Source organism: Pimephales promelas, chromosome 15 (genome assembly GCF_988280905.1).
Source record: "Pimephales promelas chromosome 15, fPimPro1.hap1.1, whole genome shotgun sequence".
Taxonomy (NCBI): Eukaryota; Metazoa; Chordata; class Actinopteri; order Cypriniformes; family Leuciscidae; genus Pimephales; species Pimephales promelas.
In genome coordinates this window covers 19,342,871-19,369,839 of record NC_142783.1, presented here as the reverse complement: position 1 = coordinate 19,369,839, position 26,969 = coordinate 19,342,871, and the positions used below count along the sequence as shown (strand labels likewise).

At 39.3% G+C, this 26,969-nt stretch overlaps 1 protein-coding gene across 15 annotated transcripts in view; it reads left to right on the top strand.

Moving 5' to 3' along the window:
- Window positions 1-26,565, top strand: part of ank3a (ankyrin 3a) — an 82,542-nt gene extending 55,977 nt beyond the window's left edge. For 12 of the 15 annotated variants that reach the window (XM_089120298.1, XM_089120296.1, XM_089120293.1 and 9 more), the window contains 17 exons: window positions 187-283; window positions 1,280-1,508; window positions 1,831-1,956; window positions 2,906-3,028; window positions 3,341-3,367; window positions 3,940-4,018; window positions 5,748-12,944; window positions 13,653-13,727; window positions 14,178-14,309; window positions 14,458-14,601; window positions 17,851-18,889; window positions 19,508-19,688; window positions 19,915-19,995; window positions 20,437-20,520; window positions 20,813-20,968; window positions 23,239-23,325; window positions 24,475-26,565. In XM_089120298.1, coding sequence (XP_088976424.1) covers window positions 187-283; window positions 1,280-1,508; window positions 1,831-1,956; window positions 2,906-3,028; window positions 3,341-3,367; window positions 3,940-4,018; window positions 5,748-12,944; window positions 13,653-13,727; window positions 14,178-14,309; window positions 14,458-14,601; window positions 17,851-18,889; window positions 19,508-19,688; window positions 19,915-19,995; window positions 20,437-20,520; window positions 20,813-20,968; window positions 23,239-23,301 — 9,833 coding nt within the window. In that variant the 3' untranslated portion in view covers window positions 23,302-23,325; window positions 24,475-26,565. The remainder of the gene's footprint in view (window positions 1-186; window positions 284-1,279; window positions 1,509-1,830; window positions 1,957-2,905; window positions 3,029-3,340; window positions 3,368-3,939; window positions 4,019-5,747; window positions 12,945-13,652; window positions 13,728-14,177; window positions 14,310-14,457; window positions 14,602-17,850; window positions 18,890-19,507; window positions 19,689-19,914; window positions 19,996-20,436; window positions 20,521-20,812; window positions 20,969-23,238; window positions 23,326-24,474) is intronic. The other 3 variants (XM_089120300.1, XM_089120299.1, XM_089120301.1) reach the window with 3 other exon arrangements.
- The last annotated feature ends 404 nt before the right edge of the window (window positions 26,566-26,969 follow it).

Genomic DNA, 26,969 nt, shown 5'->3' with positions numbered 1-26,969 from the left:
TTCGTTTTAAGCATATCATTGTCGTGTAAACATATCCTAAGATAAAGCATGCATTTGCAAGTGACTTCAAATTCCATGCTGCTATCGAATAAAAAGGACCAATAAATAAAGTATCATACCCAACAGATATCACAAGCTCTGCAGTGATTCCCGATACCCGTGTTTAAAAGTGTTGCATCTTTTTAGGTGGAACATCCCCCGCACAGTGGGAAGACATCACTGGGACCACTCCTCTCTCCTTTGTCACAGACTGTGTTTCCTTCACCACAAATGTGTCTGCCAGGTGAGTCTCAGTTGATGTTGAACTTTATCACATGCAGATTCTAATCATTTGCTTCCGAGTGGGAGACAGTGGAGGATTTGTGCCCTAGATTCATTTATAACATTCTAATCATGTTCATCTGCACCTCTGCAAAGTCAGATACCGATTGAACTTAAATATGACCGCAGACTGTTGCCTAGAAAAATGAATTAGTGAGAAGAGGTTCACATAAGGTCATTAAATAACAGACACCTTTTCTATAAATAGTGTGAGGATATTCTTATCTTTCTGCTCAAATGTCTCTAAATATACAAATCACTTTTTTGTGAATGTCAGTTCCGAAGAATAATGTTCTTAAAAATAAACATTTATTAATTAATAATTAACATAAATTGACACCATTACCTTGAACTGCATAAGCCCAGCAATATGCAAAATTAAACCATGCATAATCACGTTGCCACTGACCCTGCATTTAATGTAGTTTGGGTTGTATTTTATATTATGTTACATTTTTTTGTTGGTTGTTTTTGGGAATATGCATGTCATACAACATGTTCATGTTGGGATATTCCTAATTTGACTAGCTGCTAATAAGATTAATTTATGTAAAAAAATGTATATACTGTACGCACAGTCTTTGACATCATCAACAACAAAATATGTGAGATATGTTATTTCCTCTTTTTGATTAGCATATTTATTTTCTTATACTAAAGAAATGCTTCTATAGTCGTATTTTGTTTTGTTTTTTGCATTTTTTTGTCTATGAAACAATCAGAATAGATTTGTGGTCTTTTTTTGGGGGATTTTGACTGACACGCTGAGCACCACTGGTACACACATTGATTGTTTGTGTCAAACAGCTGAGATTTTATTTCCATAACTTATGTCATGTAAACATCTTAGAACTAAGATTCTTCATCCGGTGGAGTTGTAACAGTAAAAGAACTGTAAATATTTGTAAAAAATTTAAGAATTGGGGAGAATTTTACCCCTCTCTTCTCCTTTCTGTAGATTTTGGTTGGCAGACTGTCAGCAGATCGGTGAGACGGTGGGTTTAGCATCTCAGCTGTACCGAGAGCTGATCTGTGTTCCGTACCTGGCCAAGTTTGTGGTGTTTGCTAAAATGATCGACCCTGTAGAGTCCCGCCTCCGTTGCTTCTGCATGACTGATGACAAAGTCGACAAAACTCTGGAGCAGCAGGAGAACTTTGAGGAGGTGGCAAGAAGCAAAGACATTGAGGTGTGCAACTGTAACTCACACTCTAGCCTTCACACATGCACACACACAACACTATACACTTTCACATAAATAATTAACGATGAACATACTGTCAGTGTTTGGAAACAGTGAGTCATCACGAGTTTGTGAATATTCATGTTTACACATATAAGAAAAAAACATGACAGAAGATGTACCTGTCATTCAGTCCATATTCATAAAAACACCCACACGTTTATATTATCCTATATTCAAACAATAGCACTTTTCTGATAATTTATTGACTACATAAAGACATAAATGTACAGCTTCTTATGATCTGTCCTTTTTTTTTTTTTGTCAGATTCTGGAGGGTAAGCCCATTCATGTAGATTTCTACGGTAACATCTCTCCTCTGGCAAAGAGTGGCCAGCAACTCATCTTCAACTTCTATGCCTTCAAAGAGAACCGACTCCCATTCAACATCAAGGTTTGAGAGACAGTGGCTCATTCATCCTAATTCTTCCAGCTATTACAGTGTTTCTCAGTCGGTTTGACACGTTTCTCCAAACTCAGATCACTGCTTTCAAAACTATTAACACGGTGATCTGAACATTCTCACAGGATTTCGTCAGCAGAACAATCCAAAAACGCATTAAATAACAGAACAACCCACTGAAGAGATGTCTATCCCTCACAGCCTTGCTTTCATTCCTGTTAAAAATCAAAGATCACTATACAGTATGTGCTGTGCTGTGTGTCACACAATACTGTCTTTGGGCCATACACATCTTTTAAACTGCAGGGTAAGCAGGAGCAAATGGAGTGATATTTTGTATTTGTTTGGTGTTCCTTCCAGCATATTAAAGTTGAGGTACAAGCATGTCAAGTATGGATATTTAGACTTGTGAAAATTGAACTGTTTCGCAAACAAGAGAGTGTTTAGTTTGCTTTTAATTGTTTTGAGAGCAACCACAATTATTTGGAGAAATGTCAAATCGATAAAAAAAAAAACTGTAAAGATGCACATACAGAATTTCGCTAAACGAGTATAATAACGTAAATCAGCTAAACAGTTAAATCTGGATTTTGAAATGCGAAAATCGAAGATACAAAGTAAGTTAAAGGTGTATGTACAACCCGAATTCTGGAAAAGTTGGGACGTTTTTTTTAAAAATTTGAATAAAGTGAAAACTAAAAGACTTTCAGATCACGAGCCAATATTTTATTCACAATATAACATGGATAACATAACAAATGTTTAAACTGTTTAAGCTAATTTCAAATTTGATTCCTGCTATACAGTAGGTCTCAAAATGGATAAATTAAATTAAAGAAAATAATTATTATTAGCTGGTCATGTGATCTCGACACAGCAGATCCCACGAATTCGGTGGGAAGATTTTTTGTCATTCTATATGTGTGTATGGATTTTGTAGGTCAGAGATATGGGCCAAGAGCCATGTGGGAGAATATCTTTCCTCAGAGAACCTAAAACCGCAAAAGGCCTGCCACAGAGTGCAATCTGCAACCTCAACTTCACACTGCCAACTCACAGGAAGGTAAGAAGAACATACATAAACATGATTCTGTGACATTTCCTCTAGTGTTATCTAGAGTCTTGGACTATTATACATTGTCACAGAGCTATTTGTGTTGCTGCTTTAGCTGTAACTTTATTTTGCCTTTCCTTTTGTCTTGCTCTCTTTTAATCTATCTGCATCTGCATTTTTTACCTTTTCCACTCTCTTACTGTCATCTTTAAACTCCTTTTCTCTTACTCCTCTTCTTTCAACGCCATCTTCACATACTCACCATCCTCGGCTGCTGCCTCTCCATTATGTATTGCTACAATGCATCGTGGGAAATTGTAGGAAATGGAGTCAGATCCTGATGATGAGGTACATATTTCATAACTTGTCCACCTTTGACTTTAGTGTGGTGCTTATGTGATCATGCGCTTATTTATGTGATTGGTCAAAAGCTTTTGTTCCAGGTCATTGGTCAGGCAAAAAGTGCATGCCTCCTTTTTGTGTTTATCAGTAGATTTAAAGCATTGTTATTTTTGTGGCTTATTGGAAACATTTTTCACATTTCTCTTTTGCAGATTTGATTTTTGTTTTTTATTTCATTTTATTTCAAAGTGAAGCAATTAGGCAGTTTCACTGGAAAATACCTTTCACACTGTTAGCAAATGGGCAGTGCTTGCATAGTTGAGCCTCTCTCAGGAGAACGCATTTCAAAGTGAAATGTAGCACTGCATTCCTTACAGAAACTGAAGCGATTGGAATGTTTTACTGATATCCTAAATTAAATGCACCACATCAAATAATAATTCCTTCAAAAATAAATCTGGGCCAACATTGATACAGTACTTTCAAAACAATCAAAAGGAAATTATAGTAATTAGCCACTTTTTCTGCGATTTTTGTCACTTTGTTCTTACATAGGATTTTTACTTTTGTTATTGCAGAATGACAAAGATCGACGACATACCTTTGCCTCATTAGCATTGCGAAAGCGCTACAGCTATCTGGCCGATCCAGCATCCAGTGAGTCCTACATTTTCTTTGTTGTTGAAACATCAGCATGACATAATCATACATGTCACACATACATAGGCATCTGATACAGGCATGTATATGAAGGCACAATAATCTCATATCTTACCATTTTCAAAAACAGAACTGCCAGTATATCATGTCTGTGTACATTAGTCATAAACAATTACATTTGTTTGCTTGCTTTTTGCTATGTTTTTTTTTTTTATTATTTGTAGCGTGTTGTTTTTTCCATTGTTTGACATTTTATATCATTTGCTACCACATTGTCTACACAGGTTGTGTATTGCCTGTTATGTTTTTGAATAAACCCATCATTATTTTTTATTGTTATTTATTGTATTGTTTTCAAAAGAACTTGTTTTATTGACAGTTCTTGTAATTGCTCATGATAAAAAAGCCATGGAACTCAATATCAGTATTTTACCACTTGCTTGTTCATTTATTTAGGATGTATTTTTTTGTAACTTGTTAAAACTGCCTTGTAATTGTTCAGATTTATAAGGTATTCATAAATATTTAACTAATCGGCTATTTAACTATTTAACACACTCCTTTATTTTAAAATGTAATTATTAATGTAAATATTAAATGTATTAAAGTTACCCAGCTGTGATCGGTGAGTTTATCATTTTTATTGTCATTTTTGTTTAATATTAACTATTTAATAAAAAGTGGCAGGTCTGCATTTACACTTGCAAGGCCTAATGCACAGATCTAGCAGCGGTACTTATATATATATATATATATAGTTGTGGTCAGAATGAGTGGTATATGATCAAAAATTATATATATATATATATATGGACAGCATTAATGTTACCCCCGATTAATATGATGGCTAAATATATGAATATATACATATGATGATAAATCAAAAAATGGCTGTAAAAAATATATCTGCATTGTTTATACTTTTGATCTTTCATTAAAAAGTTAGCAAAAATCTAAACTTTCATTCAAAAAAATTGAAAGTGAAATAAATGCTTTTCTCCAAAACACGCTGGTCATAAGTATTGGCTCCCCGACTGTTATCAAATAATTATTATCATGTGATTTCACCCCCCATTTTCAATTCTTTTTCTTCAATGAAAGGTTAGATTTTTGCAAATTTTTTTGAATGAAAGATCAAAAGGATAAACAATGCAGATTTATTCTTTACAGCCATTTTTGATTTATCATCATATTCATGCTGTCCACAACTGTGTACAGTATATGGATATATATGGATATGGAAATGGATCGATATATATATATATATATATCGATTGTAATTTAAAAATTACATAGGCCTATTACACAGATCTAGTTTGATATAAATCCTATTGACTGAATCTAAATCTACTCTTTACGAAATCCTATTGACTGAATTAAATGCACTCTTTACAAAGCACTGGTACTTTCCTAAGTATAAATGAAGAGACTATAATTGGAAAACTATATTGTTTTCCAATTAAAATCTGAACATATTTTCTGAATATTTAGAGCTTGTTATCTTATTTAAGTGGCTGATATTTTACCATCATTTTGCATCTCCACCCATTTATCACAGGCATTAGTTACTTTATTTTCCCACTTAGCTCTCCATTGTCAAAAGCCTCCACACTTTCAGTATTTTCTCTACTGGTTGTTTCTGGATTTATTCCTTGACTAAATCTTGTTTCTCTTTTCTCTCTTATTTAACTATTTCTGTTTACTTTTATTAATTTGATTATGTTAGAAACAGCTGAAAGAGGCCATAACACCACTCCAAAAACCACGCCGCAGCCTTCTGGCTACGCTTACAAGCCTGTCTTTACGACGCGCACCTACCAGGCCTGGGCGACAAGCTCTCCCGTCAATGTCCCCAGCCAGACCAAGTCTGGTTTTGGCTCCCTCTCCAGCTCCTCATCCAACACCCCCTCAGCCTCTCCACTGAGGTCGGTGTGGTCTGTGAACTCTGCTTCTCCTATAAAATCCATCATTGGGGGTTCACCAGCGTCTTCCATCAAATCTGCCAGCGACATTGCATCACCGATTCGATCCTACAGAACAATCTCCTCTCCAATAAAGACTGTTGTTCAAGGTGCTCAGTATCCAGTCCAAGCCTCCCCCACCCTTCTGTCCTCTCCAGGGAAGAGTTCCCCTGACCCAGTTTCACTTAAAGGCCTCACAGGGCTCTCAGCCAGGACCTCACCAGTAGCATCTGGCGGGACCTTGCTGGAAAGATCCTCAATTTCTATGACCCCTCCAGCCTCACCTAAGTCTTCACTAAACATGTACAGCTCAAGTTTGCCATACAAGTCTGTTGTAACCTCAAACCCTCCAGCAACCTGCTCCCCCATTAAAACTGTCCCTGGTTTTTCCTCCATCAGAACCAACACTGATGCCTCTGCCAGAGGATTCCTGTCGTCCCTCTCCTCACCATTGAAATCCGGCTCAGCCACTACAGCAGCTGCGCTGATCAATGGGACAGTTTCCCCAACTAAATATCGCTCCTCCTCCCCAACAACCCATCTTACCAGCACCCTGCAGGAAAGAATTCAAGCCACAACAAATGCAGCAACAACAAATGTGAATGCAGCCTTTGATGAAGTGGAAAAAACTTTTAATTCCTGCTCTGCTGGCTACGGCACTCTAAAGTCAGTGTCCTCCACTCCCTCATCCTCTTACCAGTCTATCCGTTCCTCTGGGTCCAACTCACTGTATGTCTCCCTCAGATCCCCTCCCAATTCTACCACTTCTGTAACTTCCAGCACCATTACAGTTCCTGTCTATTCTGTTATAAATGTCTTACCAGAACACCAGTTTAAAAAGCTCCCTGAAGTCTCCAAGTCAACAGCTGCTCTCCTGTCCCCCAGAAAGGCCATGCCCCAAGAGGTTAATACCCAGACTCAGTCCTCTTTTGCCAGAACTCTGTCTCCTGTCAAGACTCCCCTGCACATGTCCCCAGGAACACTAAAATCTGCGAACTCTTCATCCCCTCTGTCGAACAGTCAGGAGATATTAAAAGATGTTGCTGACATGAAGGAGGACCTAATCAGAATGTCTGCAATTTTACAAACTGATACAAATTCAAGCTCCAAAGGTTATCATTGTCACTCTAAGGAACATAAAGTGGACGATGAGGAGCCTTTCAAGATCGTAGAGAAGGTAAAACAGGACCTGGTCAAAGTCAGCGAAATTCTTAGCAAGGATGTTTTGAGAGAGAGTAAGGCAAATATTAAAAACAGCAAAATAGAAGATGTCCCAGAGGATGACATAGATGATAATCAACAAAATGAATGGAGATGCCCCCCTCGATATGAAACATTAGCCCCTCAAGTGAAAACAAAACCAGTATCTGACAGAGATTTTAATCTTGCTAAAGTTGTTGATTACCTAACTAATGACATTGGCACAAGCTCTCTTTCTAAAATAGTAGAGGCTAAACAAAGAACTGAGGAAGCAAGAAGAGAAGGAGAGGAGAAACAGAAACGTGTCCTGAAACCTGCAATGGCATTACAGGAGAACAAGCTCAAAATGCCTCCAACTAACATGCGCCCTTCACCTTCAGAAAAAGAATTTTCAAAGTTAGCTGATGCATTGTTTGGTCCTGAAATAGCACTGGACTCCCCCGATGACGTTTCCCATGACCAAGACAAGAGTCCACTTTCCGACAGTGGATTTGAGACTCGCAGTGAGAGAACCCCCTCAGCTCCCCAAAGTGCTGAGGGAATGGGGCCCAAAGGCCTCTTTCAGGAGATTCCCCCTGTCATCACTGAAACACGCACTGAGGTTGTACATGTCATACGGAGCTATGAGCATCCAGACGATCCTAAGGACCCAGCATTGGAAGATGCTAGAATGACAAAGCCTCCACTGCGTTGTGCAGACACTGAGCCCCGATCACCTGGTGGGTCTATCAAAGAAAGAGTTAAAGCTTACCAAGCCAGAGTCAATGCAGAGGATGATGTGATGGGCAAAGGCATGCGAGTCAAAGAGGAAACTCACATAACAACAACTACAAGAATGGTGTACCACAAACCTCCTGCTAAAGAGGCTATATCTGAGAGGATGGAGGAAACCATGTCTGTACGAGACATAATGAAGGCCTTCCAGTCTGGAAAGGATCCTTCCAGAGAGTTAACAGGCCTGTTTGAGCACAAAAGCAGCAGTGAAGGGTCAAATTCATCTGTTAGGCCTCTAGACCCAATGCCCAAAGTCGAGCGCATCATTGAGGTTCACATTGAGAAAGGCAACAAAGCTGAACCAACTGAAGTAATTATCAGAGAAACAAAAAATCACCCTGAGAAGGAAATGTACATATTTCAGGGCAAAAGTGGCATGAAAGAAATACAAAACAGGATGGGCAATGAGCAACAAGACAACATAGAAGCTGAAGAATCTCTTCCTTGTTATCTGGACTCCAGAATACATATGCCTGTCTCTGTGGAGAATGATAAGACCTTGAAATTGCTTAGTCAGCAGTCAGTGGAGTACCATGATGATGAATCATCCGAAACTAGGGGAGAATCATACAAGTTTGCAGAGAAAATGCTCCTGTCAGAAAAATTTGACTCATCCCATTCAGACTCAGACGAATCTGTGATTGACCGGTCTCGATACTATGGTGAGAGAGCACAAGGTGGCTCTATTAGAGAATTTATGCTAAAGCCTGATATGTCAGGTAGATCATCAGATGATGACAGTTATGACAAACTCACTTTGTTGCAGTATGCTTCTGATCCTGATAGTCCAAAAAGGTCTATTTGGATGAGAGTTTCTGAGGACGGGCAGAATAAAAGCAGAGAGAAGCAAAAATATGAGGATAGAGTAGACCGAACTGTCAAAGAGGCAGAGGAAAAACTTAGTGAAGTCTCGCAATTCTTTCGTGATAAAACTGAAAAACTTAATGATGAGCTTCAATCCCCTGAGAAGCATCGCAGACAAGATGCAAGGGAGACTCGTTCTGGGCCCAGCTCAACTTGTAGTAGCCCAGAGAGGTCAGTTCATAGAAATGGAGGGACTGGAGAGGACTGGAGCAGAGACAGGTTTAGGGATAAGTATGGATCCCAGGACAGAAAATGTGCCAGTCTACCAAGCAGTCCTGAAAGACGGGTCTTGCTTCAATACAGTGATGACCCAAAAAAGGGCGACTGCTCATCTGCTAGCAGTGTAAGTGAATCATCTAAATATTTCCAACCCTCATCATCTAAGGTTAGCTCAGTAAGAATGAAATTTGAATCAGAGGCCCAGAAACAAGATAAAGGTCCACAATGGGGACAAACTTCAGGATCCCCCGTAAGGAAGCTGCAGGAAAGTAAGCTACCAGTTTACCAAGTTTTTGCTGGGGGGAATCTCCCAAAGTCAACAGAATCTTCAGAGAATGAGAGAAGCCTCAAAAAAGATAGTGAGGGTGGCCATAGTTATAATGTTAGAAAGGCTCAAGCATTTGCCCAAAATCAGATTGACAGACAGAGAAATAAGTCGGATAGCTCTTCACCAAAACATCACCAAAACATTTACAGTAAGGAGCAAATTGTCAATGAAGACAGGAAAATATACAAAACTTGGGAAAACCATGGCAATGGGCAACTGAAAGGCCAAAAGACAAAGCTCACACATACCCTAGTGCATGATAGGCAAAAGGATGACACACAGAATGAGCAGCACTCATTGAGTGATGGAAATACTACAAAAGAAGAAACAACTAAAAAGATAATTTACACAGAGTTGGTAATTCGAGAAGACCCAGGTAATGCTGAAAAATGCAACGGTGCTCTAAAAAAAAACTCGGAATCACAAATTCCTGTTAGGGTGTCATCTAGTTTTATAGATCATCAACAAAGTAGTACTTTAAAGTTAGATTCCTCCATTAAATCCGAAAGAACAGGGTCTCACATAGCCAGAAATAGACAGCACCCTAATTCAGGTGCCAGCAAATCACCTAGTGAATTGTCATCTGTAGGGAACTCAGATTCTAGTAGGCAGATTGTTAATATTGTCTGTAATGGTGTAGATGATAACCAAGTTGAGTATATTGAAAAAGTGACCCCAGGTGTCACTGCGGACATTAAACCTCTTCCTGTGTATGTCAGCATTCAAGTGGGTAAACAGTATGAGAAAGAAACTGCTACTGGACAGCTGAGCACATACAAAAAAGTAGTAAGCCACGAGAGTAGGACAGTGCATGAAACACGTGGAGCGTTTTATTCTGTTAAACAGAAACAGCCGCCATCTCCACAGGGAAGCCCTGAAGATGACACGCTAGAACAGGTGACAATTATAGACAGTTCAGGGAAGAGTCCGGTAACTCCTGAGACGCCTACATCAGAGGAGGTCAGCTACGATCTGAACTCCAGGGCACCAGAGCCTGTCATTGGTTCCATAGCTGGCATGCCTAGCCCAATCCCAGAGGAGTCTGAGGAAGAGGAGCAGAAGACATTCATTTTCAAGGAATTACCAGCAGAAAAAGCCAAACCTGCCACTCAATCATCAGAATCTTCAAAAAGAAAACAAGACTCGTCTGGAAAAAGATCAAAAGACAAACGCATAGCTTACATCGAGTTCCCTCCACCACCACCTTTAGAGACTGAACATGGTGACCCTGAAAAGAGGGGGTCATGTCCTTCCTCAGAAGCAGAAACAGAGATGATTGAGGTAAACCTTCAAGAGGAACATGACAGGCATCTGCTTGCAGACCCAATAATCAGAGTTCAGCCTCCTTCCCCTCTCCCACCTGGAGCTGACAACAGTGACTCTAGTGATGATGAATCTGTTTTTCACCCTGCCCCCCTTAAGAAGTACACCTTCAAAATGGCTGAGGAGTGTGAGAAACGTGTTAAGCCCAGGAAACCAGAGAGAAACGGCTCACATCACAAGGAGTCAGGTATCAATGGCATTGTGAAAGGAGAAGAGGTAGAATGTGAACAGAATGGAAATGATCAATCTATCACTGATTGCTCTTTAGCAACAACTGCTGAATTTTCCCATGATACAGATGCCACTGAGATAGATTCTCTTGATGGGTATGACCTACAAGATGAGGATGATGGACTGAGTGACCCTAAAACATCCAGCATGTCGAATGAGGGAAAAGCAGGAGATCGGTCTTTCAGCCAGAGTAAACTTGAAGTGATTGAAGAGGAGAGCCTGCCAAATGAGGAAACAGGGGAAAAGGCACAAACAAAGCGGTCATCTGGGAAAAAATCAAACAATGGGAAAGAGGATAAAATCTATTCTTTGGAGGGAAGACACCCTGATAGACAAGGTTTTGCAGACAATTATTTCCAGCACCAACTAGAGGAGGGCATAAACACCACCTTTAAAACTGTGGCTACTAAAGGCTTGGATTTTGATCCATGGTCTGGTAATGTGGGAGAGGAGGGAGCTTTTGATGCTAAAAACAAAGACGAAGATCCAAAACCCTGTGCTTTGTCAGTGGACGACAAATCGCAAGCCACCACGCCGGATACCACTCCTGCAAGAACCCCAACAGATGAGAGCACCCCAACTAGTGAGCCCAACCCTTTCCCCTTCCATGAGGGCAAGATGTTTGAGATGACCCGCAGTGGTGCTATTGACATGAGCAAGAGGGACTTTGTTGAAGAGAGACTTCAGTTTTTCCAGATTGGTGAGCATACATCAGATGGGCAGTCAGGGGACAAGGGGAAAGGGGGCAGAAGTGCGGGGGTAGTCACCTCTCACTCAAAGGCAGGGGAAAGAGCTGTAGAGGGGAAGGTAGAGGAAACCACAGATATAACACCATCCAGAGGCAGCGCAGTGCAGGGCAGTGCTGACTGCCTGGAAGCACCTCCATCCGTTGACACCACCTCATGCACTGTCACAGCCTCCAAGGTCGACCCCAAATTACGCACCCCCATTAAGATGGGCATCGCAGCTTCCATTACTATAAAGAAAGACCCTGGCTCAGCTGAACTGACTGATGTTAAAACTGAGTCCTCAGACAGTCAGATGCTGGAATACATTAGCATGGAGTCTCAATTATCTAAAAGTCACTTTGATAGCACTAACTCTCCCCCAACCGGCAGAAAAGATTACCCCTCAGAGAACTACAATAACAACAATAACTTAGAGTGCTCTAATGTGCAGGCCAACTACATTCAGTGTGGTAGTGTAGTTTTCAATTTGCAGTCATCTTCTGAACCCACCTTACAGAAAGCTAGTAGAATAGAAGCTCAGTTTTGTAGGGAGTCTGTGGAGAGACTGGAGAAAGCTAGCACTCAAAGTCATCAGACTAAAGTAGTCACAGAGAACAGGCAGCAAAAGTCTAGACTCCCAGTCAAGGCAGCAGGCTTCAGTTTTAACACACACACTTCAGGAAAGCAAAAGCCCAAGCAGGTTGTGAGGCCAGAGGCAAGGAAAGTGGATCCCACATCCATAACGCCTGAGCCCAAGTCTAGAATTCCTGTCAAGGACATCAAAAGAAATGGTGCAGTTAACTCAGCTGTCACAGCTCAGGTAGTTCCAAGGTCAAGCAAGCCCACAGACTCAGAGAGATCAGTCCGACAAGTAGCTCCCTCCAGGCTGCCTTTCAAAGAGAGGTCATCTGGTGCTTCTGGTGTTTCGGTTAGCGAGGCAAGTAGGGGCAACTTTAGCGAGGTGTGTAGACAGTCAATTGAGTTCTTAAAGAATGTTAGCGGAGAAGCAATAAAGGTGGCTGATCGACTTTCAGACGAGGAGAAACAGACACAGGGAGAGCAGTCGCAATCGGAAGAGGACAGCAGCACATCACGAAGCACCTCACTATCGGACCCCTCTCAGTCCCAGCCCTCCCTCTCCGCTGGCTCCTCCCGAAGGGTCACACCCTCGAGGACAAAGGTCACAAGGGCAGCGGGCAGTGAGAGGAGGAGGAGTAAGCGGACTGGAGGAGGGAAGGAGGGCAGTAAGAACGAAGGGGCTCGCAGGTCGCCCCCCGTCGCGGAGATCAAGCCTAGTTTGTAAAACTTTATTGAAAACTTTACTTGATCCTTAGTTGCATGAGCCTTTGTGACTGATTGGATTGCCTGTGGCGTGAACAATAGCTGTCATTCTTGTCATTCTCTCATCACTGTGCTGTGTGACTGTACCGTACTGTATCTGTCCCTGTCAGATCTCCCCTTCTCTCTCCCCTACCTTCCACAAATAATTTATCATAATAAGAGGTGGGGCACTGAACAGTGTATCTGTGCTGGGTTGGTTAAACAAACGTTGTGGAGGAATTTATATCTGCTTCAGTGTTTGTGAACTTTGTTAGATAAAATGTACAATACTATGTTGTCTGCATGCCTCATCTCAACAAAATCTATTTTTTTTTTTTTGTTACTACCGGTATGTTGTTTTTATTTTTATATCATTGTATAAACTCATAGTTATTGCCTGCATAGATTCTGTAGAAAATTGGTTTTACATATACAATCAGAGCACCAACTGTGTAGCTGGAACATTGTAGTTCACCATCTGTCTGTTCTTCCTTTTCTAGCCAAACACAGTACTATTCTAAAAACGTCTCTTAGTTTTTCCACTCCTGTACATAGTCTCTGTTTCAGAAAAATAGTTTTGTTAATTTTTTTCCTTGTTTTGGCCAGAAAAGAAGGACGTCATCTGTAATTTTCATTTGAAGTGAATAAGTAACATGTTTGCAATGTTCTGTATGTCATGACAGGTCCACAGAGTCCCTGTGAGAGAACAGACCTTCGCATGGCCATTGTGGCTGATCACCTGGGTCTGAGCTGGACAGGTGGGACTCGCTATGACTGACAAAGATTGCTGTGACTGAGTTAACATTCCACTTAACATTGTGCTAATTATTTATTATTGTCCTTTTGAAACTTTAAATATTTAAGAAGCAATTCAAATGATAATTTGATAACTAATAATCAAAGGGAAACAATCCTCAACAATGCACTGCTGTAGTGCCCTCTTGTGCCTGTGCCTGGTATTGTAGTGCAGTCGTAATTCTTCACATCTGACAGTATACTACTTCACTGTATATTTCTAAATATCAGATTCTGATTACATTTTCAAGTGTTTATTTAAAGGTCAGAAACATAAAATCTCCAACAAACTTTGTTTGTTAATTTATTACTAATTTGTCTCTACATCATTTTTTTCTTAATAGCTGTCTGTGCAGAGATGCTGCTAGTTATATGATGCTAGTTATAATATGATGTGTTTTGCTGTTCTATAGAGCTGGCTCGAGAGATGAATTTTTCTGTAGATGAGATAAACCACATTCGCACAGAGAACCCAAACTCTCTCACAGCCCAGAGCTTTATGCTCCTTAAGAAGTGGGTCAGTCGGGATGGGAAAAATGCCACAAGTGAGAATCATTTTTTTATCCATCTCTCCTGGCCTGTTTTTTTTTTTTTTTTTTCGTTTCTTTCTTTTCATTTCTTTCTCATACTGTGAAGTTCTTGTAATATCTTTCTTAACCATATAAAATTAAGTTACTTACATTTTTTTCTTAGCGGATGCACTGACGGCGGTCCTGACTAAAGTGAGCCGGATGGATATTGTGACTCTGCTGGAAGGGCCCATATTTGACTATGGTAACATTTCAGGCACCAGAAGTTTTGCAGATGATAGCGCTGTGTGCCAGGAAAAGGCGGATGGTAAAGTTTAGCCCCATCTAGCTGACCCCCCCCCCCCCCCCCACCTGACCTCACCCCCTACCCCCCCAACTCATTCCTTTATTATTGTCACCTGTGTTTTTTCCTCTACAACCTCCCTGTGCAGTTTGCCAAAGTGTTAATCACAGATGGGCCACAAATAGAAACTATCTTGCACTTGAAGTCTACATTCAGACATTGACTTTGGCACATTTAATATAAGATCAGATCACAAGCATCTTTTTAAAGGCCCCAATCACACACACACAGTGTGTTGAATCACTTACTATTCTTTTATTTGAAAGATTTTCTGTATTCAGAGACTCTTCATTTCTGTTACCCCTTTCCCTTCCTCCCAACACCATATGCATGGACCTGGTTTGAACATGCATGTATATGGTCATGTAGCGTGAAGCAATCTCAGCATGATGCTTTGCCTCAAGAAGTGTAGGAAGGGCCGTTCGAAACTGTTTTCCTGTTACACATGTACACACTTTTCTTACAGTTTTAATGAATGCCATAGAGAATATTCCTAGTGGAACATAAAAACAAACTGTTCTCATCCATGACATTAATTCTGTTTTTTGAAAGGACAGGAAAGAGTTACTTCTAAACCAAATGCATGTTGTTATCAGCTGTATCCTGATGAAGCTGTTTTGATTTTAGTTTCTAAGAGTGTTATATATCAGCTGTTTTTTACATATTGGACCACAGCGCATGCCTCAGCTAAAAGACTCAGCTGTCCTCTACCTCTCAAGCTGTCGATCTGCTTCCTCCTCCATCTATCCTTCTCTCCTCTCCTCCCCTGCCCTGGAGCAAGGGATAAAAAGAGAGAGGGGAAAAAGAAGAGAAAGAAGGAGATCATCCTTCTCTCCGTAGTCGTCGTCTCCTGACAATCTCCTATGCCCCCCTCTGTAAGCTACAAAATGACATGTCCTCTCCTCTCCCCCAGTACAATCCCTCATTTCCCCCTCCCAGACCCCCGTTCATTCTTCTCATTCAAAGTCATTGCCATATCTTTCTAACTTGCATGTTCTTTTTTTTTTTTTTTTTTTTTTTTCACACAACACATACAACTGTATCCTGATTTGGCCCAAGGCTCATCATCCAGTTCTCTCTTCCCATGTGCTCCTCTCAAGTATTCCTTCTCTCTCTATTCTCTCACTCCTTCTCTTGGATCTCCCATTTCCGCACGTAGAATTTGTCTCTCTCCCTCACCCTGCCATTCTCTTCCCTCTGTGCATCCCGTTGCCTGTGTCTCGTCTTCTTCTCCCCACCGCCCACGCCATTACCCCCCTTGTGCTTGCTGTCACTGCCCCTGCGTGCCCCCAGGACCACCCCTCACCACTCCATCCCTCTGTCCTATCTCCTCTACTTTTGAGCTCTTCCTCTGAAGAGACATAATTATCGTCATTTTTGTTTAGCCAGATTTTGAGTCCTCCTCATATTGAGTTGCAACACACATCTTGACAATGACTATTGCCAGGTTTCCATCCAAGTTTTTTTTCTTTGCGAAAATGGTTTAGCACTTCAAAATGGTTACCTATACCTATAGTTTAAAAGAGAATAGTAGAGCAGTAGTTTGAAAAATTAACAGCAGCTATATTAGTGATGATTAGTGAAAACACAGATCAACATTTAATAAACAAAATACAATTCAGTTTAAAATTGATGTGGAAAATAGGCTATTGCATCTTGAAAATCTATGCAGCTTGTCAAAAATAAAAATGGGAAATCTATTAAATGAAGAAAGGCTGTTGGAGTTTCCAGTGATGATAAAAATAAAAAAATAAAATACACAAATACACAAATGACACTTTTGTGTCTGACTAAATAAAACATTTAATAAAATTGTAAGTCTGTTTTAATTTTATGGTCAGAAGCTGTCCTAGGCTACATGACAAATGCAAATGTTTTTTTTTATGGAGCCTAAAATTTGCATACAGGACAAATGAACTGCCATGTGTCCAAAGTAACCCATGTTTTTTTTTTTCTCACAAAGCCAGTTACATGAAGTCCTGTCAACATCACTGTTGTCCTCTGATTAGAGATTTCATAATGATAGTTTCCTAATAATAAAAATGGCCTATTATTTGTGAAAACTTTTCTTTATGTATATTCACTTTTTTCGATTGTGCAAAAGCTGGATGGAAACTTGGTTTATGAAATTAAGACTATGCTTCTTTGCAGTTATGCAGCATATGTAATAGTGTCCAACTAACACAAATAACACCCACTTTTTTATTATTCTAGACTATAATGCTAACTCTAATGCTGTAATTTTTTAAAGTCAAAGTTAACACGCATAGCTCTTTTACTATGGGGAGATCACACGTACATATACACATAAATATTGTTCAAAAGTCTTTTATGCTCACCAAGGCTGCATGTATAGAAATACAGTAAAACTGTAATATTGTGAAATATTATTAGAATTTAAAATAACAGTTTTCTATTTGAATATATTTTAAAATGTAATTTATTCCTGTCATGGCAAAGATTAATTTTCTGCATCGTTACTCCAGTCTGTAGTGTCACATGATCCTTCAGAAACCATTCTAATATGCTGATTTGCTGCTCAAGAAACATTTCTTATTGTTATCAATGTTGTAAACAGTTTATTTTTGTGGAAACCATTAACACAGATAATATTTTTTGTAGAAACTTGTTCTTTAAAATAACAGAATTGATTTGAAATAGAAATATTTTGTATTATTATGAATAACTTTACATAACTTTTGATCAATTTAACGCACCCTTGGTGAACAAAACTATTAATCAAAGAGATCAAAAAGAGACTTTTGAATGGTTGTGTATGTGCAATCACAAGCCCTCTGTTTTTGGAAATCTGAATCGGTTTCATTGTCATTGTGTATTAACTGTGTGTTTGTTGGCCTGTGTGTCTGCTGGAGCTCTTTGAAATTTTGTCTAAAACTGCATTTTCTCTTCAAGTTGGGCTTAAGTGGTTGTCTGTCTACATTTAAATTAATAGTTCACCAAAAAATGAAAATTGTTGATATTTACTCTTTCTCATGTTGTTTCAATCCATCATCGTATGAAAAAAGAACATTTGCACAAAGACTCATTTGTAAAAAGTGAAACGAATACTGTTTCAAACCAACATGAGCTTGAGGAAATAATCAGAAAATATTTTTTGTTATAATTTTTTCGCCTTTATATGTGTGTGAGTGTGCTTGTGTGATCGTAATTGTGTCCTGTCATGTCCATCCATCTGTGTATCATCTCACCCAGGTTTCCACAACATCCTGGCTCAACTGCAGTCAACTACCAACCCCAACCCCACCACACCCCCTATCTGCCCCTCTAGTTCTGATGATCTTGAAGCAATCTTAGATCTGCCCTTTGATCCTCCCCCTTATTGCCCCTCCTGGGGGCTAGTGCAGGACAATGAGGACGAGTCTGTCAGGATCACCCCATCCAGACCCTGTGACCTGCCCCTGTCCAAACCTGTAAACCAGCCTCCCACTCTCTCTGAAATATCTGCAGAAATTCACACACACATACTCTCCCCTGCTCCTCATACACACTCTAAGCTCCCTCCCGACAACCCCAAATGCACAACACAACCTGCAGATGTCACATATGACCCTGACTCACACATTATCCCTGAGTTTTCTCCACTAGACCATGATGAACCTCCTCTAAACCCCTCGGTTTGCTCTGTATCACTTCAGTCTGTCCCAAAAATAGACCAACCCTCTCTGGCCGAACATGACCACAATATACAGGGGAACCAGGAGTCTCAACAAAGGGAACAGAGAGAAGGAAATGAGAAAAAAGAGTCTTTTCACTTCCAACAGAAATCGTCCCCTACGGTGGAACAGACTGACCTAGCATACAAGGGAAAAGAAGAGTGTAAGAGTCCCTCATCACCATTATTACCATCACCATTAGAAGAACCAAATGTTAACATGAAGGGACAGGAGAGAGTGACCCTGAAAGGGGTCCAAGATCACGATTCGTCCCCTTTGCGACCCTGGGCAGAGGTCCTGAGGGAATCTGGCTCAGGAGAAGAGGAGGAGGAGGAAGCCGAGAAGAGACAGGAGCGATTGGAGGTGTCAGGAGGCCACGTCAGAGAGAGGGAGAGGGAAGTGAATGAGGAGATGACAAAAGAGAAAGTGAGAGAGGTAGTGAGAGGTGTTGAACAAATTGAGTCTGAGATGTGCTCGCTCTCCACAGGCTGGCTCACTGAGACATCGAACGTTAATGCGGAGCCGCCCACTTCAGGGCGGAGCCATGGGTCAGACTACATGGACAGACAGGACAACAGGTACTTCACAGTTACTATTATGCTTAAAGGGATTATATCTTGACAAATCAAATTTGAGAATTTGAGTGTGTTTGAAGTCTATTGAGACTAAGGGTGTTTCCACACTTGGCTTATTTGGAGCGTTTGTTTCAGTTAGTTCAGTTTGTTTAAGCATATTTGAAGCAATTGCACTCATATCTCCACCAAAACAATCGCTCCGAGATCGCCTGAACGAGGTGGTCTCGGCCCGATTGAAAATGAACTCTGGGGTGGTTCAGTTGAGGTGAGAAAGCAATCCAACCCTACGGATTAATGAACTAAGCGGTATCATAATTCATAACACGAAATGTGTTGTGTAAAATGCAGCAGTGTCTGATTTTGTGAGTGAGCACGCTAGGTATAACAGTTAAAAACCAAAGCGCCTTTTCATCATAAAATGTTGTGTAATTGCTTCTCTCTGTGCATTACAAGAATTCTGTCCCAACATCTGTTATAGTATCGTGTAGCGAACTTGTCAATCCATCTTGATGGATGACGCAGTGGCAACTCTGGTTTTGTTTTTAATTAATTCTTACCAGTATCTTTTCAAGTTATTTGTCCCTAACTTGCTGCATTGTTTACATTTCAACCCTCTTGCAGTCCGGAGAACTCCAGCGACTCTGTGACATCATCATCCAGAGGTGATTCAGGCAAACCTCGACAAAATGGTGAGCACTCCAATGCCGTGCCCCGCAGCTCAGTGTCTCAGGAAACAGCCAGTGGCGTGAAGACAGGGACGGGCAAACAAGAAGGAGCTCTGATCGCTGAGCACAAAGTCCAGGTGAGAGAACCATATAGTAGCTAGCTTTGATAACTGTTATGAACTGACTCTTAACTTTGTTGCAGTGGAATGAGATACAAATTCATGTTAAATGAATGTGTGAAATCCTTCACATCCTAATACAGAAAAAAGAATCCACGGATGACAATTTAGACTAATTAAATGAGAGAACTGAAATCACACAAATACAGCACATATTAAGATGTATTTTATATGCATCCATTAGCAGCGCTCCTCAACAGAGACTGGGCTGGATGAAGAGCGTACCATCACCACTAAAGTGTTTCGTAGACGTCTCATTCTTAAGGTATCCTCAAACTGCAAGACGGCCGGTTTAAGATTCGATTTTGGTCAGAGTCAGATTTCGGTGTAGCTGGTGGAGTGGATCTGATTTGTCCAGTTAGAAACTCAGTGTGATCTGATATTTGATCGCATGTTTATTTTTACATCACTTGATTCTTGCTGTGTTTAGTTTGTGTGTCTTTGTGCTTACAGGGGCTTGGTTTGGGTTTACATCTTTTTGCTTGTTTGATATAATGTGATATATCCACATACAAGGGTGTATTTCTGTGAATGCCTTGTTTGTGGTGGTGATGGTGGGCATGACGGTTTGTTGAAGTTCCAGCTTTGCTTGCAGGGTCACATGGCTCTGGGTGTGTGGAAACATACTTGTAGGTGTGGTGTGCCGCTTTTGAAGGTGTCCTGGGTTATGTGTCTGCATATTGAATTAAGCGCTATCTCGCTTTAGGGAGAGGAGGTGCAGAACATACCTGGCGAGTCAGTTTCAGAGGAACAGTTTATTGATGAGGATGGAAACATCATCACCAGAAAAGTATCTCCATTGTTCCCTTTGTTTATCTTTTTCTCCTACTTTCTTATCCATTTCTAATTTAGCCACATATTTTACTCCCTTAGGTTGCTTGTAGTTTTTAGCTTTACCTCTTCAGATCTGATTTAGAGGCAGTGAGACAAAGATTATATACTAAAAGGCATACATTATACATTTTTCTTGCAGCTCACTCCTCTATAACCTTAACCGATCCTTTCCTGTTTTTCCTCACATTCTTTTAGTTTTCCATGCCAAGTATTCATGATGACTTCTGACCTTTAATACCCATCCATAGGTCATTCGAAAGGTGATTTGCCGCGTGGACACTCCCACTCCTGAAAACCAGGGCTTGGGGAGTGGCATGGGGTCACAGGGAGAGCCTGCCACCCTGGGGAAGAGCCATGCCCCCCTGGTCCCTGACATCCACACCCACCTCGCTGCACATGCTGAGGTTTGCACAGTCTGTGTGGAGTTTTTCTCTTTCCGGATACTTGCATATTGATATTATGATACATTTAAAATCTCTTTTGGGAAAATGGATCAAAAATTCTTTGAGCATGATAATGTCCCACTCCCTAATATCATGGTTCATATCTTTGATGTAAGTTAACAATACTGTCTATTTTTGAAAAGAGATACAGTCATGTGAAGTACACCCACTTTTCTGTTTTCACATATCAGGACATAATTAGCGTCTGGTTTAGAGCATTCAAGTATGCATTAATACACTGCCAGGGAGGAAAGACATCAGTAATGATCTTAAAAAAGAAATCGTTGCTGACATCAATCTGGGAAGGATATAAAGCCATTTCCAGACAATTTGAAGTCCATCATTCTACAGCGAAGAAGATTATTAACAAGGTGGAGAACATTCAAGACAGTTGCCAATCTTTCCAGGAGTGGATGTCCCGGCAAATTCACCCCTAGGTCAGACTGTGCAAAAAAATTTAGTTAAATCAATTAAAAGTTAAATCTCAGACTCTACAGGCCTCAGTTTGCATGTTAATTGTTAAAGTTCATGGCAGTACAATTGGAAAAAATACGGGACAAGTATGGCATGTTTGGAAGGATTGCCAGGAGAAAGCCACTTCTCTCTAGAAAGAACATGGCAGCTCGGCAAGTTGCATCTGAACAAACCACAGGACTTCTGGAACAATGTTCTTTGGACAAATGAGACCAAAGTGAAGATGCTTGGCCATAATTCAATTTCTGTGGCAGGACCTTAAGAGAGCTGTGCATAAACTATTGCCCACCCCCAAGAATTGAAGCAATGTTGTATAGAAGAGTGGGCCAAAATCCTCCACGAAGATGAGAGACTGAAAAGTCATACAGTCATAAAGATTTCCTCAAGTTATTCCTGCTAAAGGTGGCTCTTCAGGCTATTAAAACACACTTCGTTTTTTTTCCACACAGTGCTTCTCCATTTTGCTTCTCCATGACACAGTGTAATATCATGTCATGTGTTGTTGTTCATCTGAGGCTGTATTTACCCATTTTAAGAGCTGCTGCTGCTAGCGATCAGATGATTTTTCATTTGTCCTGATACGTAAAAAACAAAAATTCAAAGAGGGTGTACTTTCTTTTTCACACAACTATATGCCCTGTTTCATGAAATGGGAAATTCATTAACACAGTGAAGAAAACTACTCGAGAAGCATTTCATATGCTTCAAAAGTTTGTGGTCAGTAAGGTTTTTTTTTTTTTTTGATACAGTAAGTCTCTTATGCTCACCAAGGTTGAATTTTACAGTAAAAATACTAATATTGTGCAATATTATTATAATTTAAAAATAACTATTTTCTTTTTTCGTATATATTAAAATGTAATTTATTCTTGTGATGCAAAGCTGAATTTTCAGCATCATTACTAGTCTTCAGTGTCACATGATCCTTGATACGCTGATTTGATGCTGAAGGAACATTTATTATTGTTGCTATTATCAATGTTGAAAACAGTTAAAAGCATAATATTTTTGTGTAAACCGTGACACATTTTTTTCAGGATTAGTAAGTTTAAAAAAATAAATTAGTAAGTAGTAATAATAAGTTCAAAAGAATAGCATTTATTAGAATTTTACATTATAAATGTCTTTACTGTCACTTTTGATCAATTTAATGAATCCTTGCAGAATAACATCATTAAAAATGTATTTATTTCAAAGAAAAGAAAAACTTACTGACCCCAAACTTTTGAATAGTTGTGTATGTGCTGTAATAATAAAACAATAATGATTGCACATGAGGTTTTTGGTATGATACTGGCTTAGTAGACAGTTTTGGATACCAGAAATCCTCATTATATCCACACAGACTGAAGACCAGAAGTATTAACCAAAAGTGTTTGCTGTGAATGTGTGTGGGGGTTTGAGGTTTATTGAGATTTTTTCTGTTCATACCAAAACTGATGTTTCTTCAGCTATAACTCTTCAAACCTCCAACTTGTCTTGGCTTTCTTTTCCTTCCCTTCTAACCTTTTTTTCTCCTTCCTTCCAGCTCTATTCACAATGGCTTTCCTACAGGAACAAATAACATGAACTGAACTGATCTATTTAATATTAACTTCCTGTTAATTGTTAGTGATAGACTGTTATCAAATGATGGTGTCTGGCTATTTTCAGGTTGATTGTATTGATTCTGAACTTTAATTTATTCCTAAAAGATTTGTTGATGTAATTATCCATCTCTTTGATACAGATTGTTCTCTCTGTTTATGTGTAAACAGGGAGACGTTTCCAAGGCAAGGAAGAAGGAAGAAAAGCATTCAGAGAGAAAACATCATTCTTAGATGTGACTTCACCACTATAGACAGGTACAGCACTTCAGACAGCTCTGTTTGTTATTGTTTTTATTTATATTGTTAATTATTCTCTTTTCTTTTCCTCATGTACTACACAGGGGTGGACTTAGTGATGTGGGGCCCTAAGCAAATTCAGTTATGGGGCCCCAACACACCAGCTAGTATGTGTTCTTTTACTTTGTAACTCTTATTTACCCCTTCATAACTTGTCTTTGGGATTGTGAAAATTCAGTAATTACTTAGTTACCTGATGTTGTTCTAAAGCCATATTACCTTATTTTTTTGGATTACAAAAGAACACAAAAAATCATACACTTGTCAATTTAATAGCAGTGAATGTGGCCTTCTAGAATCTTATGCAAACAATTATCCCATGCAACTCGCTCTGAATTCCAAGTGTTCTAACGGCATATCGGTAGGGTTTGGTGAAACACAAACCGAAAATGTAATGTGTTATAAGTTTCGTTATAATCAATGAAGCTCTCTACACAGCATTCTAAATCTCAATACTTTGTTTATTATAATGAGAGACTTCAAGAGCGTTTAGAACTCAGCACCGAACAACAACAGAAACTGCCGTTTTGAGTGGTGAGTGGATTCTGACTAACTTAAACACCTCTCTTTTGTCATTGCGTTCAGAAATCAACAGATATGTCTGTGATTGGCTACATTGCGCAACTCTGCAAAAACACATTGTGAATAGAAACTTGACGCTCTCCAGAGCACAAAAATGCACTTGAGTGTTTGCCAAATCTGTTTCGCCAATTCAGATGATTCCCTGAGGCCCTAAGCACCCACTTACCTTGCTTATTGGTTAAGTCTGCCCCTGGTACTACTGTTCAAACTTTTGGGGTATGCAAGGTATCTTTTTTCTGAAGGATCATGTGACACTGATGGCTGTTGAAAATTCAACTTTGCATCACAGGAATAAATTATATTTTAAAATATATTAAAATAGAAAACAGTTATTGACTCAAATAATATTTCACAATATTACTGTTTTAACACGTTTTGGGGAGCATGAGACTTCTTTTCAAAAACATGAAATATCTTAGTAACCCTAAACTTTTGAATGCTTCTGTATGTCAAATCATTCACTATATATAATTAATTACAATTAGAGGTCAATTTTCTTTTATGGTCTGTTTTGTGTCTCTCAAGGCTTGCAGGTATATGTTTGATCTGTTTCCTGAGCGGCAGGGCCACAAAAGATGAAAAGGGACATTTGGCCTGAAAAACCGTCTATGGCTTCCACTCTGAAACGCATGGTCTTCAAAGAGACAGAACTTTGGCCTATTCGCTTGCGCATGAGCATGCATCACTGCTGACACACTTCCTGTTTCAAGGGGGTCTCGATCAATTCTACTTCCTTAGATGGGTCCTGGCGAATTCTACTTCCTCTCTCTGTTGGGTCCTATATAATTCTACTTCCTGTTTCTGGGGGACCTACGAGATCACACTTCATTTTTCTTGCTGGTTAATACCTATGCTGACCTGGACCATCAGGAAATCAGAAACTGTTTTGTGTGCCATGAATATCAGACGCGTAAGTGAAGGGGTATATTCAAAATACCCCTTAAACTTCAAACCGTATACTCACACAAATTTCCCTGTGACCAAAGATGGCACAAAAGCTCTTTTTCGTGTTTTAGGGGGGAAAAAAAACAAACAATAGATGCTGTTGAACCACACCTTACATTCGCCTTACACATTACCGTGGACCCATGACATCAGGAGGAGGATCCCTGTGTTTTAATTTTTTTTTGTTAATTTATATAACAAAGTAAATTATGTGGTTGACTTTTCTGTACATAAATCACATTATGTAAAAATCAAATAAAATTTAGTAGTTAGGTTTTGGCGAGAGCACCGCAAACATACACTTTATAAGTGCTTTCGACGTTTTAAAGACAGTGAAACTTCACATGCTCTTGTATAATTAATTATTATAGCAGGTATGTTTGTATATGAGAAAAGTTGGGTCGGTTTTCAGGGGACATTTCCTTAAAATCCTCTGCGAATTTCAACTATTCCCAAAATGGGAATTTATCAAATTCTGTGAAGAAGTCATACAGAGGACTAATATTTTGATGCATGCAGTTCACCTTATTTTAAGAACCTTTTTTCTAAGTTTGCAAAACACTGTATTTAAAAAGACAAATAAGAAAAGACTTTTTTCTTGTGTACACATACAACTCTAACATGTCTCGACTTTTATATTCCAAAATGTCACCCTACAGGTGTCCATCGTGTAGGAACGGTTAATTGTGAAAAGCTCTAAACAGATTGCTTCCTTAGGAGTTTCAGTGTAGTGTCCGTTATCATTTGTATGGAAGAGAGTGTCTGCTGATATAAGCCTGAGCGCTGCAAGTATGAGGTGTTCAGAATGTAAATGCTAGTTATCAGCATCTCTGTTCAACTATCACTGTATCATGTGTATTGGCTGTACAATGTAGAGGTCTCTCTTTGTCTTAAGGCTGTTTGTAATCATGATAGGAATGTCTCCATTTTTTTCTTTTCATTTTGATTGCTGAGGTTTTGAACTTAACATTTTGGCAATTTGTTTCAGGTTAGGTGAATATTTAACTTTTTCATCTGAGTCACCCTTACATGTATGGGAAGTCTTTAGACCTTTATTACTTGTAGATTTAATAGTTTATGTATTACGAATGACACACACTTGGATGGTCATTATAATTTAAAGTATTACAAGAAATCTTTTCCAATTTTGAAAATGTGTGATATATTTTAGACCAGAGAGTCAATGTGTTGCAGTGCTCTGCATCGGTTTTAATAATACTGAATTTTTCTTTAGATATTACTTTTTGTTTGTTTGTTTGTTTTGTTTTCCTCCAATAGAGCTCAAGTCTTTTTAGCTTGTGGTGTGTATGGTGTGAAATATCCTTAAGTGTGCTGAACTTGGCTATGGAAATGAGATCTGAAAGACTTTATAAGGAAACTAGGTCATGATGGGGTGTGGTTCTGCTTCCCTGTTATATGTCAATCAAACTGTGGGAGGGACCTGGCATGGTCCAGTGGTTGATTTTGTTTAATATAATATGTTTTCACCTAAGCAACATTTTTGATGTACAATTCTTACAACGAGTGAAGCCATTTAAATGTAACTATAATAGCACTTTGGTTATTAGAGGTCTTCTCTTTTAGAAACTAGCAGCTATGATGCCACCATAATGTTTCAAATGTCTTATAAGAATCTGATTTAAAAATAAACGCTTTGATTTTACAAACCTACTGCATTCTTTTTTATTTACTGTTATTTGACAATCTTTTTCAATCTATGTATTTTGTGCACCACATCACAGTAGAATGTATGATGCATGTAATGTGTATCTAGCTACATAAGTCATGACATTATGATTAATGTCTGCAGAGATATGAGACACTTTTTATGTAACTGAACATAACTGGATTCATATCTGTAGTTTTGACAGAGTATGCCCTGATGACTATGTCTGATTAGTTTCCTTTTTTGTGGGCTACGTACAATCTTTCTTTCCAGAATGAAGTAAGGCTGCTGTCTTTGGAAATGTGTGAAACAAAGGTTTTGAATTTCTCATGTTGTACCTCAAACAGATGCTAATTTCTCTTTAAACTTTGCTCCATACAGTATATCATTACTGAAATCAGAACCATGA